General features: G+C 37.9%; 2 protein-coding genes across 5 annotated transcripts; one reads left to right on the forward strand and one right to left on the reverse strand.

Annotated features, from left to right (window-relative positions):
• Positions 1-373: 373 nt before the first annotated feature.
• On the forward strand, positions 374-2,601 carry LOC126614360 (protein trichome birefringence-like 31). Its single transcript, XM_050281978.1, has 5 exons — positions 374-802; positions 1,069-1,237; positions 1,317-1,516; positions 1,680-1,823; positions 2,062-2,601. Exons 1-5 carry the CDS (start codon positions 426-428, stop codon positions 2,414-2,416), a joined length of 1,245 nt encoding a protein of 414 aa, XP_050137935.1. The 5' UTR covers positions 374-425; the 3' UTR covers positions 2,417-2,601.
• LOC126614353 (uncharacterized) lies at positions 2,219-7,548 on the reverse strand. Of its 4 annotated transcripts, none has more exons than XR_007620350.1 (7): positions 7,263-7,548; positions 5,835-5,949; positions 4,083-5,703; positions 3,879-3,995; positions 3,397-3,590; positions 2,821-3,049; positions 2,219-2,354 (listed from the first exon to the last, which is right to left on the reverse strand). XR_007620350.1 is itself a non-coding variant. In XM_050281965.1 (6 exons), the coding sequence occupies exons 2-6, from the start codon at positions 5,928-5,930 to the stop codon at positions 2,882-2,884; spliced, it is 2,193 nt and encodes a 730-aa protein (XP_050137922.1). In that variant the 5' UTR covers positions 5,931-5,949; positions 7,263-7,433; the 3' UTR covers positions 2,698-2,881. The 4 variants fall into 4 exon arrangements, 2 of the variants coding, with proteins under 2 accessions (XP_050137922.1, XP_050137921.1); XR_007620351.1 differs by having other exon boundaries at positions 2,246-2,354; positions 2,812-3,049; XM_050281965.1 differs by lacking the exon at positions 2,219-2,354 and having other exon boundaries at positions 2,698-3,049; positions 3,879-3,992; positions 7,263-7,433.
• Positions 7,549-12,126: the final 4,578 nt, after the last annotated feature.

Below are 12,126 nucleotides of genomic sequence, written 5' to 3' on the forward strand. Positions count from 1 at the left end.
CGACAGTCCACACTTCCGAAAACTAAAAAGACTCCGATAAACATTTCAGCATTCCCTTGCCACTTAAACTTCTCTATTTTGAAGTATTAATGAGATATTTTCGTTGTGAAACCATCATCATTTTAACTATAAATGGTGATGTGCTTAAACATGCCACCTCTCTTAATCCATCGAAAATATTGTTACTCGAAAAAATAAATAAAATTAATTTAATAATAAGAAGATTTGTTTACGATCTAAAGGACCACATCAGAACTCAAAACAATCACAGGATTCACAGCTTGATCCTACCAACTGGTGGTTGCATATTGTGACTTCACCTAAAACACTTAGAACTCAAGCTACCATTTTCAATTACTTCACCAACAAAATGTCCTTTAACAATCAAACACTTCCGCACCCACCATCTTCATCCCCTTCCCCAAATGACAAAGCAGCAGCCCTCCCTCGACCGGCGAATCCAGTCCCTCTTCCCGTTTGCACTGGCCTCGCTGCTTGTCCTAGGGACCGCACGCCTAGTCCTCGACGCCTTGAAGAGCAATGACAGCTTTGTCTTTCAGATGTATGGCTGGCCAAGAGGCCAGAAACCGAGACCGGCAGTTGTTATTTCACCGGAGGACCGGATTGACGAGAGCTGCAATGTGTTTGAAGGGAAGTGGGTGTGGGATAATTTGTCACATCCTCACTATACAGAAGAGAGCTGCCCCTACTTGGTAAAGCAAGTTACTTGCCAGAGGAATGGGAGGCCTGATTCTTACTACAAGAATTGGAGGTGGCAACCAAATGACTGCAACCTCCCAAGGTCAAAACTCTAATTTTTCTAGTCTACAAAACCGTCGTATTGTCACGTGGTCTAACTAATTCATCCAGATCATTACACGTTTATCTGTTTATTAGTGCTATACCTTAATCCATCACATATCAACATTAATCGTCATCTAATCATATTATGATTAGTGAATTAGTAATACCACATGACTATGTGACAGTCACGCTAAAACATATGTGTCGAGGCATTCCATGTCTTTTTTGTTTACTTAGTGAGTGGCTTTGGCTTTGAAAATTCAGGTTTGATGCTTTGAAGCTAATGCAGATTTTGAGGGGCAAAAGGCTGATGTTTGTTGGAGACTCAGTACAAAGAGGCCAGTTTGAATCCCTGGTCTGCATGGTTCAATCTATAACACAAGGAAAAAGGTCCCTCCAAAGAGTCCCTCCTCGAAAGATCTTCAGAGTAGAGGTAAAACTCACGTTTTATAACACTAAACCCTACTCACGGCAAGAGTTCGACGTCCCCTCACCCTTTTTTTCTTTCGCAGGAGTTTGATGCATCGATTGAGTACTACTGGGCTCCGTTTCTCGTGGAGTCTATTTCGGACCACGCGACGAAACATACTGTGCTAAAACGGCTGGTGAACCTTGACTCCATAGCCAACCACGGCAAGCACTGGGAAGGAGTAGATATCTTGGTGTTTGAGAGCTATGTGTGGTGGATGCACAGCCCTACAGTCAATGCTACGTGAGTGACATAAATTTGTAGGGCACCCCTATGTTATAAATCTCATTGCTCTTCAGATTTCAGTTAGTATCCCGTGTTTCTCTATCTGTCAAACGAAAAACTGTTTTTGAAAACATTACCACACGAAGGCCTTATGTTTTTTTTTTTTTCTCCCTTATGCCAGATATGGATCTCCAGATGTACAAGAATATAAAGTCACTACAGCATACAAACTAGCCTTACAAACTTGGGCAGACTGGTTAGAATCCAGCATCGACCCTGAAAGGCAAAAGGTCTTCTTCATGAGCATGTCTCCAACACATTTATGGTAAGAGTTTCACACTTCTCACTCGAACATCTTCAAAAGCGTTAAGAGGAAAGTGAAAAAACGTTTTTTCAATACGAAGCAATATTGGGAAAAGAGAGAGTCAAACACAGGATCTCGAGTTTATAGGTGGTCCCACAAAGCCCCTTGCTATATATAACAACACGTGTCATGAATCTGGCATACACGATTTAGAGTTTTATTCGTAATCATGGAAACTTGACAGAAATTTCTTTTGTAGGAGTTGGGAATGGAAGCCGGGAAGTGACGAAAACTGCTTCAATGAGTCATACCCGATTGAGGGTTCATACTGGGGAACTGGTTCAAACATGGAAATCATGGATATTATACACGACCAAATGCAGGATCTGAAAGCGAAGGTAACATTTTTGAATATCACCCAATTGTCAGAGTACCGGAAAGATGCACACACATCGGTTTATGGAGAACGTCGGGGAAAGCTCTTGACGAAGAAACAAAGATCGGATCCTAAAAAATTCGCCGACTGCATTCACTGGTGCCTACCTGGGGTTCCTGATACATGGAATGAAATTTTGTATGCACATTTGATGAAGAGTCACCAAAATATTTTGTAACACGAATTTAACAATCAAGTCTTCGATAAAATGTACGAAAGGTACATTTGTATGCTAATATTGAGGATTAGTAGTGCAGCATTTTTCCAGGAAGAAGAGAGAGATGTAACACCTGCAATAGCATTTGTATTGAACTCTTTTGTTGGTCTTCTTCAACCAACAAACGAAATACGACTTGAATTGAATTTGGTGACCGCAAGCATACAAAATTCAAAACGCTTTCGTTGTTCTTCTTAGCCAGCAAACAACGGGCAAGAGGAGATAAAATCCAGAAACAATACTGACCAGCTAGAACTCAATACTATAATTTTTAACTAGTTTATTTTGTGTATTTCAACAATGAGATAGAGGAATCATTCTCGATTTATTAATATGCGGTTTTGTATAATTCTCACCATATTTACCTGCAAAGGCAAGCGGCCTTTTAACCACTCCGTTGAAATATTTACAGGGACACGTTGTTATTTACAGGAGCTCCCATTCAGAATCACAGGCATCATCAGTTTCCGAACTTTTCACGTTAGAGAGTGTTTGTTGGCTGGTTTCTATATGACTGTCTCCGAACCAAATTGCGAGCTGTTTGTACTCCTTTGCCAACCTCTTCTTTGATGTAAAAGCATCCTGGATTCTTTTCTGAATTTAAGAAAGAAAAAAGAAAATTGATCAGTCAGGCTCATGTTGCTATTTAGGCACATAATGTTCTGATACAATTTCATAATTTTTTAAAATAATATATAATAAAACTTTTTTCCGATAAAATCATTGATCTCTAGAAAGTTCAGATGGGTGACTGCAAAATAAATCTAAATTCGAGTTAACTGTAAAGTGTAAATATGCTTTAAATGTGAGAATGTGAATCCATAAGCATATTCCATGTAAAATGCCAGTCTGAAATGATGCATGCAATCTTCTTTGTCTTCTCATTCATTTCAATAGAAATTTGTAAGTGTTTGGACAATGGAATACCGTATAACATGTACCTTGTATGATCTTTGTTTTCTTGCCCTGCTAGAGACAGCGTGCAGTACGCTATCATCTACAATGACACAGCTCTCCTCCAGCTGTACCTTATCATGGAAATCAACACTCCTCTCCTCCAGCTTTACCTTATCATGCAAATCGATGGTTTCCATAGAAGAGCGAGAAAAATCACTACTTGATTCATCTGAACTTCCTGTAAACAATTTATGACATTAAAGAAAAGGTGACATCATAAACACATCATAAAAGGATCTGGTCTAGATCAGTTCAAAGCTAATAGATAGCGTTAAGGCTCTGCCTGATTGCAACATCAATCGCAACACCATTGCTTTTACTACCAACAAAAATTCATATGAATGTATCTCAGGAATCTCACTTCTGATATCTCCAGGAAGGCAATAGACTTTGAGCCTAGGAGTTTTAAACATGAACAACAGGAAAGAAAATAAAAAGAAGTACCAAATGCACATCTGCCACATACCAATATCTAAAGACGGCTTAAGAGCATCATACTGAACAGAGTCGCATATTTCAACTTGCTTCTTTCTAGATGGTACTGTCAGAGGCATGAACTCTGCAGTTCTGGAAGTGCCTTCTGCTGTAATAGTAATACCCAAGTTAATCAATACTGGTTTTTCATAGACAGCAAGAGTACATCTATAACAAGCCAACCAAAAATACTAACCTACTGATTCAGGTGATATGACACTGCTGAAACAAGATTGCCCCATATCGATATCCTTATTCTCACCAGACACAGATAGAGATGAAGCAGATGATGGGTGCCCAGTAGAACCATTAGATACACACCCAACCACCTCACCAGCTTCCAGGGATAAGTTTTCAGGAGAATACCCAGAGAGCCAAGGTGATTTCTTTGCAGTGGAGCTGCTGAAGGATGCAAGTTCCACATTCTCGATAGCGTTCTCCCCAGATACAACTGAAAAGGCAATTTCAGTAGTAGTACTTGAAGCACCAGATACACACTCAGTTTCATCCAAAGTGTTATCACAAACATTCAATTTTTGTTCAGACTCCAATCCATATGCAGAGCTTGCAGGTGCAACCTCAGGCAAATCAGTATGTCTATTTTTATGATTGCTATGAGAAAATACCCCGTGTGGGGACACTACAAAATGTTCTGCCACAAAAGAAGAAGTTAACTCCTCTAATATAGGTGCAGACACTTTTATGGCAGTTTCTTCATTGTTTGCTTCCGAGTCTTTATTGGTAGAAATGTCATCAAACTCTGGAACCGACAAGTCAGACTCTGATACCTCAGGGGTATTCAAGGAAGCTGGAGAACTAGGTTGACCTGCAAGGTTATATTTACTGAAGATAAGACTCGGCTGGTGTGGATCAATTACACTGGGGTGTGTAGGTGTTTGGTTTTCAGTTGCATCTAAAGAATTTTCATTTGTCCAAACTTCATCAGTATTTTCCACAGATAACTCAGACTCTAAGACCTCAAGAGTATCCACTGCAGCAGGAGAACTAGATTGATCTGCAAGGTAATATTTCCTGCCAACAAGACTCAGCTGTTCAGTCACATGACCCATTACATTGGGCTCCATAGGCGATTGCTTTTCTGTTGAATCTAATGAGTTTTCAATGTTTCCCACAGATAAGTCGGACTCTGACACCTTAAGAGTATCCATTGAAGTTGGAGAACTAGGTTGATCTGGAAGGTGATACTTACTAGAGACAACACTCAACTGGTTTGTCCCACGATCCATTGCATTGAGATTTGTAGGTGATTTATTTTCCATCGCATCTACAAGACCTTCACTTGTCAAAACTTCATCAACCTTTCCCACAGATAAGTCAGATTTTGTCACCTCAACAGTATCTATTAAAGTTGGAGAACTAGGTTGATCGGCAAGGTGATATTTACTAGAGACAAGACTCAGCTGGTTTTTCACTGGAGTCGTTACATTGGGCTCTGTAGGAGATTGCTTTTCAATTGCAACTAAAGACTTCTCATTTGCCAAAACTTCATCGATCTTTCCCACAGATAATTCCGACCCCTCAAGAGTATTCATTGTTGGAGGATTAGGTTGGTCTGGAAGGTCATTTTCCGTAGAGACCAGACTCAGCTGGTTTCTCACAGGATCCTTTACATTTGGCTCTCCAGGTGATTGGTTTGCAGTTAAATCCAAAGAATTTTCCTTTACGTTTTCCCTTGACTTAACACTAATGGCAGATTTCTGTCTAACCATAGGAAGTAAATCTTGGACAGTACTAGAAAATTTCTTCACACTTTTACCCACAGTCTGCACCTGGTTTTCAACATATTTAATTGAGTCCTGCGAAAGAAATATATTCATTATTACGAGAGAAATTGACGACTTCAGTTACTGCATAGCAGCAACCACACTAATCAAAGACAAGATGCAAATGAAATATTTTTCATTTGGGCTTTTTTTGCCCTTATTACCTGATTCACAATACCATCCGCCTCCTGGCGGATTGCTTCAAATTTCTGGTAAATGTTTCCAACCCAATTCATACTTTTGAGTTTTTTAAAATCCATCACGACCACCAAACTGTACCTGCAACCAGTCAAATTGTATTTTTTTTATTCAGTTGTTTACATTAGTCAGACATAGAGAGGACAGCAAAAATTACCATCCCAGGCTCCCAGCTCAAGTACAGGCATAGTGAGAAAACAGAGGTATAACATAGAATATCATAGTAGATGAACTACAATGTGCATAATAAGTTCACGTTAAGTCCCAGATTACAAATTTTTCGAGTGACAAACAAAACTGTGCATAAAGTTAACACAAGGCAGAAGAGAACAAAACAAAGGTATTATAGGTTACGAGAAGCATCACAGTTGCAGTAAAATAGAATCGAAGCAAGGAAATTGATCTAAACCTGACAGTGAATGAAAATGCATGAAAAGACCAAATACCAAACCAAATTATTTCTGACGAATTGAGAGGTTACTGGTCTAGAGAGCACGGAGTACGGAAAATATCCAAGATAACCATCAATGCAACGATTGTATATTTGTATATCTGAGGATCACTATTTTGTGCGTACAATATATTAAATATACTTATTCATATATATATATATATATATGTATGTATATGTATAAGTACGGGCTTTGTATACCTATTCAATGTCTTCTAAAACTAAATAGAAAAGTTCCTCAAATTCAAGACTTTTACCTATTCTTTAACACTTAAAACACACAAGTCTTGAGCAACACCTATATTTTCGTTTACACCGCCTTACCAGTGCTTCTTTCGTTTACACCACCTTAGCTGCTCTTATGAAAGTCTCAAGCAACATCAACCGCGTGCAAGCACATTCTTAACCGGGGTTTCAATCTTTAAACTCATAAGAGAAACAAAACCAAATAAAATTTAGGGTTTAACAAATTCATATAAATTTCATACATGAGTCTTCCATCATCATCTCGCCCAAGAACAAAAACAGAGTTTTTTTTTCAAACAGTAATCACAATTAAGCTATTAATTTAAACTTGACCAAACTCTCTCATCAATCACCATCATCAAATTCAATTCCAAAACCCAAAACTCACACTGAAATTAAATCATTCTCAGAATTCACATAACAGGCAAACAAAAACAAAAACAGAAACACAGGAGCTCTCTAAATACAGAAAAACATAAGCTATGTATAATTGTACACACAAAATTCAAAACAATGATCCAAATATAAACACATACATGCATATATAATTGTTACAATTCGGAAAAAGGTTTTTTCCGTACAAAAGAAGAAAAAAAAACCAGCAAAAATAAATTTAAAGTGTGCGAATTGAATGGAAAAGCAACGCAATTTGAATGAATAAGAAAGACAAGACAGAAAAGAGGAGGAGAAGAATTACCGGCATCTGGTGACGCCGGCAAGCTTAGTTGGACCTTTCTGTGATGGCAAAGAGAGAGAGAGAGAGAGGAGAGAGAGGAGAGAGAGGTTTAGGGAGAAGGAAGGGGAGGGTTTAATAAAGAACGTCTTTGTTATGTTTGTTTATCTTAATCGCATATTATTATTAAATAATAAAGTTTAAATTATATAATTTCAGTCCTACTGAACTTCCATATATTTGATTGGGAAAATGTCAGCCGGGCCTCCTCCTCCTCCTCCTCCAATCCTCCTTCGGCCCTCCTCCTGTCCTCTCCTTCCTTCGCTTTTTAGAGTGCTACTATGCTCATCCCGTTTTTATCTCTCATCCCCATTTATTTTACCACCTACCATTAAAAGAAAAAACAACAGGATAATATTTCCACAGCCGTCATCATTTCTAAAATAATCTTAATATTTAAATTTTTAACCATAAATAAAAAAAGAAAATAACAATTGAATTTTTTTTTTTTAAATTTGCTCAATGAATTGGGTCTAGTACTTCTTGTCAATGGATTTTTTTCGATGGTGTCAACGGAAAAGCTTGAGATAACATAGCTTTTAGAAAATTTCCCTTTGGATCTCACCTAGAGAAGGTTGTCGTGGGTTGGATTTGGACGAGAGAAGCTATCGCGTGTGTGGCATATGATGAAGGCAAGGCATTCCAGTCGGGTTGTGCATATAGAGGAGTCATATGGGATTTGCAGAAGGTCAGCAAGCAAGCAGTAGGTCTGTGGGTTCATCGTGCGTTTTGGGTTTCAAAACCACTTGAAGTGTTTTCTGCAAGCGTCAGTTATGTGATTCTTCCAAGAAGCATTTTAAGTACTTTTCCAAAATTTACTTGCATTTTTACTAAGGATTAGTTTCAAAAATATTTTCACCAAAAGTGTTTTCAGTCATTTTAAAAACACATCTAAACGAGTTCTAAGTGAGTCGAGGAGTGAGTTATGGCTCATAATGGGCTAGTAATATTGTGGTTCAAATTCACCTTTGGCGAGAATTGAATCTAAATTCTCTCACTGTTGACCGTAAAAACTACCAAGCCTACATGGCGCGCAAGCCTAGTAACTAATAAGCTAATTACGTCTTTCGATTATGTGCGGGGCATGCCAACTTGACGGCGCTGGGGAGTAAAATGTGTTGATGTGGCGTTGAGCGCGCTGCTGACTTCTTGATCTTGCGACTGCAGCCGAGGAAGGAACATGTCTAGGCCTTTGGATTCTAGAGCTTGAAGACAAGGCTACTAATCTGGCAAAGTTCACGAGTCATCGGCGCCATGTTCGATCATGGTGATTATGTTAGTGAGAGTATAAGCACGCCGAACTAGCACCAGACTATATGGATAAAAATACTCAAAATAGATGTATGTCTTGATAGTAAATGTGGTTCAGCCATCTGAATGCCGAAATTTGAAACTTACTTGTGCGTATCCAATCATAAAACAATTCGGCTTTCAATGTGCTGAGCCTGATAATCTGTAAAACCTCACTTGACCAACAAGGCTGATGAGATGACCTCTGCCAACAAGGATTCGAAAATTATTCTCAACCGAGACTTGGATAAATAACTAGTCGGCCTCAAAGTAATGTTGTTTATCCAAATTGAAGGTACTCCTCGGTCGGCTAATTCTACAACTCCAATTTTGTCTATCCAAACCAAGGTTCTAAAAAACGCTAGGCACTAGTCGGGCGGTGGGCTAGTGCCTAGCGCCTAGGCGCCTAGGCGGAGTCTAGTCGGGTGCCTAGGCGGATTTAGATAAATTTATTGTATATCTTGTAAATAAGTGCATATTGACACTTACAAAAAATTATACTTGTATGAAATCCATGAATAAAATAATAAAATAATGATAAAATACAAAAAAAAAGTATCCAACAATGTCTCTCCAATAGATAGGATTTTTTTTTATTTTTTAATGAACTAGATGGTATAAGATGAAAGTTCATATGATAATAAGTATGTATTACTTAATAAATATTTTTTAAAGATTATTTATTATATAGTGAACTTAAAAAAAAAAAGTAAAAGTGAAAACATTGTGGTTTGTAGTCTGTAAAAAGGAAGGTGGGGTGCACTGCACCAAAAGGGATGTGGGGCACACCACACCAATATTCAATGTATGTTTGACAATTGATTAGAAGGTAATTAATTTAAAAAAAAAGTGGAGTGGAATTCTGTTACATGAGGGAGTGGGAAGAGAGAGAAACACATTTCTATCTTCTTCTTCCTTTCTTCTTCTTCTTCTTCCTTTCGTCTTCATGAAACGCAGAAATGTAGAAACATAACAACGCAGCTCTTTGCAACAACAAAAAGTTTAAAACGTCCAGACCGCCTAGATCATCAAGTCGTCCGCCTAGGCCGCCCAAGCACCGCCTAAGCTGCCTCAACGCCCACCTAATTCTCTTGCCAATTTTTCTCCCGATTATGGGCTAATCGGAGCGGCTGGCCACTTTGCAGCGCCTAGGCGGCCACCTAGGCTGATTTTTAGAACACTAATCCAAACTAAAGATGTCGCCGGTTGCCTTCACAGTGCTGTTTATCCAAACTGAAGATGTGTTGGCGAGAAGAAAGGGGAGAAGGATAAAATCTCAAGGTTGTTGAGAAGCTTTGCGCAGGGCAATTTGTGTGTTAAATTGGAGGGGCATTCTCTCATTGTATATCTTCTTGTATTTATAGGACTACATACGCATATGCTTTTCGTGAAGTATTCTTTGCTGACCATAATTGAATTCTCTTGAAGATAATCACCTCATTCGAAAATTCATGATAATCATCCTTAAATTGGTCACTGGATTTGATGCTAATCTTGATCCTTGTCTACCACTCATGATAGCCATGTGTCAGATCAAGTGGTACGTTACTGAAACTCTTCCCGTAGCATCCTGAGACAACCATGCAATGTTTACACCCTTCTTCACATCCAAGTACAGGCATTGACAAAGCTAAAACACTTTAAGCCATGTCGTGCTTGTCCCTGGAGTATATACTAATTATTAGCATATATTTTGTGCTAATAATTATCCCAATCTAGAATATGCCACTCCATTATCTTTTGATGATCATCAAGTACCACTATTAACCAAAATAACCTATATGGTTGACCGACTCCAAACACACGTGGAGGATATTCCCTGTGATTTCGTCTTGGCATCCCATGCATGCATGAAGACCATGCTCAAGACAATTCTGATCAAACCCATCATGCTGCTCCAACCTGATAACAAGAATACTAAGTCCATTTGAACTGTGCTGCTTGCTTGGAGATAATTTGAATCCCATTTACCCCGTATAAGAAAATATCAAGATGAATCATATTAAACGATAATTATTATGATAAAAACCATAATATTATCCTTCAAAAATAATAAAATTATCTACACTTTTCCATCTGATGGTTGGGAGTTATACTCACTCAACGGCCTTGATTGCACAGGGCGATGGTGCAATTTCAGGTCCAAACACTCACTTACAAGTTGAGATGAATACCACTAAAACGTAGTACTAAGTGGCTCATTATGGATCTTTTAGCCGTAGGGGACGATCTCGGCAGGAGGGTTCTACTATTCTTCCTTTTTTTTTTCTTTTTTTCTTTTTTTTTTACTTTTTCTTTATATTTAATATTCAAATTGAATTTATAATTATGTATAGATTTTTTTTAGGTTTTTAAGTCAAGATTTTATGGTAGTTTTCACGTGGTGTTGTTCGTATTCGTCCGACGCGTATGTCATGCCGTAACACTAACTGACTAATTGACGAAAAGAGAGTGGAAGAGCGACATTGATTTGCAACATCTATATTCATAGATAACATTGATTGATTTTTATTTTCAGAGATTGTGTTGGTGAGTTGCATAAATTTCACGACCATTTGCGTCAATTTCACGACCATTTGGTGATTTTCAACAAAATATTTCTTTAATTTAAAGTGGATGAGGAAAGAAGACATAGGGGTTGGAATCGCAACACTCGGTTTTTATTAGGACATACGATTCTTAGCATTTGTAGATCTGGATTGTATTATTCTGTCTGATGTAAATTCATATGGTTCTTATTTTTAATTTTCATAAGGGTATGAGTTGGACTCGATTTGTGTAAAAATGAGTCTAAAATTGAGGTCATATTTCTTATGTCTGAATAACCCGGTTGTCTTATTATTTGCCATTTTATTAGTGGTCCACAATGAAGCACATTATTCATGATTCCGTATCTATCTAACCCTAATAGTAAAATGACGTTCAAACTTCTTCAAACAAATAGTCTTTGAGTCCCTTTTAGAGCATTTCTTGGTTTTGACTTTGCTGGACATAATTTTTTTATAACGAAAACACGTAGATCCCGGTGTTAGTGCTCCCACCCGTGGTTAGGGCATAGTTCTTTACGTGATGTTCACCTCCTGCACCATACGCTCACCTTGGATCCAAGTTAGGTGAATAGTCATCGTACGGATCCAAATGAGCCGGTTGCACCAATATAAATACATAGCTTGGACTCGTTTACAAAAATACAATTCGAGTCTGAGTTCACCAATAACATATTTGTAGACGAGTCAAATCCGTAATGCTTTTAGTGAATACGTTTGTTTGTTTTGTCAAGTTAAATGGCTAAATATTTTTCATGTATTATTAATTTTTCTTCAAAAATGATCTTTATATGGTGGCTTATAATATTAAAGAAAAACTAATATTACTTCCAATCAAAAGTTAGTTTGTAAATCAGTCACGAAATATTTTAACAAAAAACTCCTCCTCATCATTTGAGAAGCTGAGTTAATTTGTAAGTAATAGTACTTTGGCAAAACGCAAAGTACGTGAAATTTTCAACGCATGGATTCCTTTTGTTTTTTGTTTCTTC

The sequence above is a fragment of the Malus sylvestris genome, chromosome 3 (assembly GCF_916048215.2).
Source record: "Malus sylvestris chromosome 3, drMalSylv7.2, whole genome shotgun sequence".
NCBI lineage: Eukaryota > Viridiplantae > Streptophyta > Magnoliopsida > Rosales > Rosaceae > Malus > Malus sylvestris.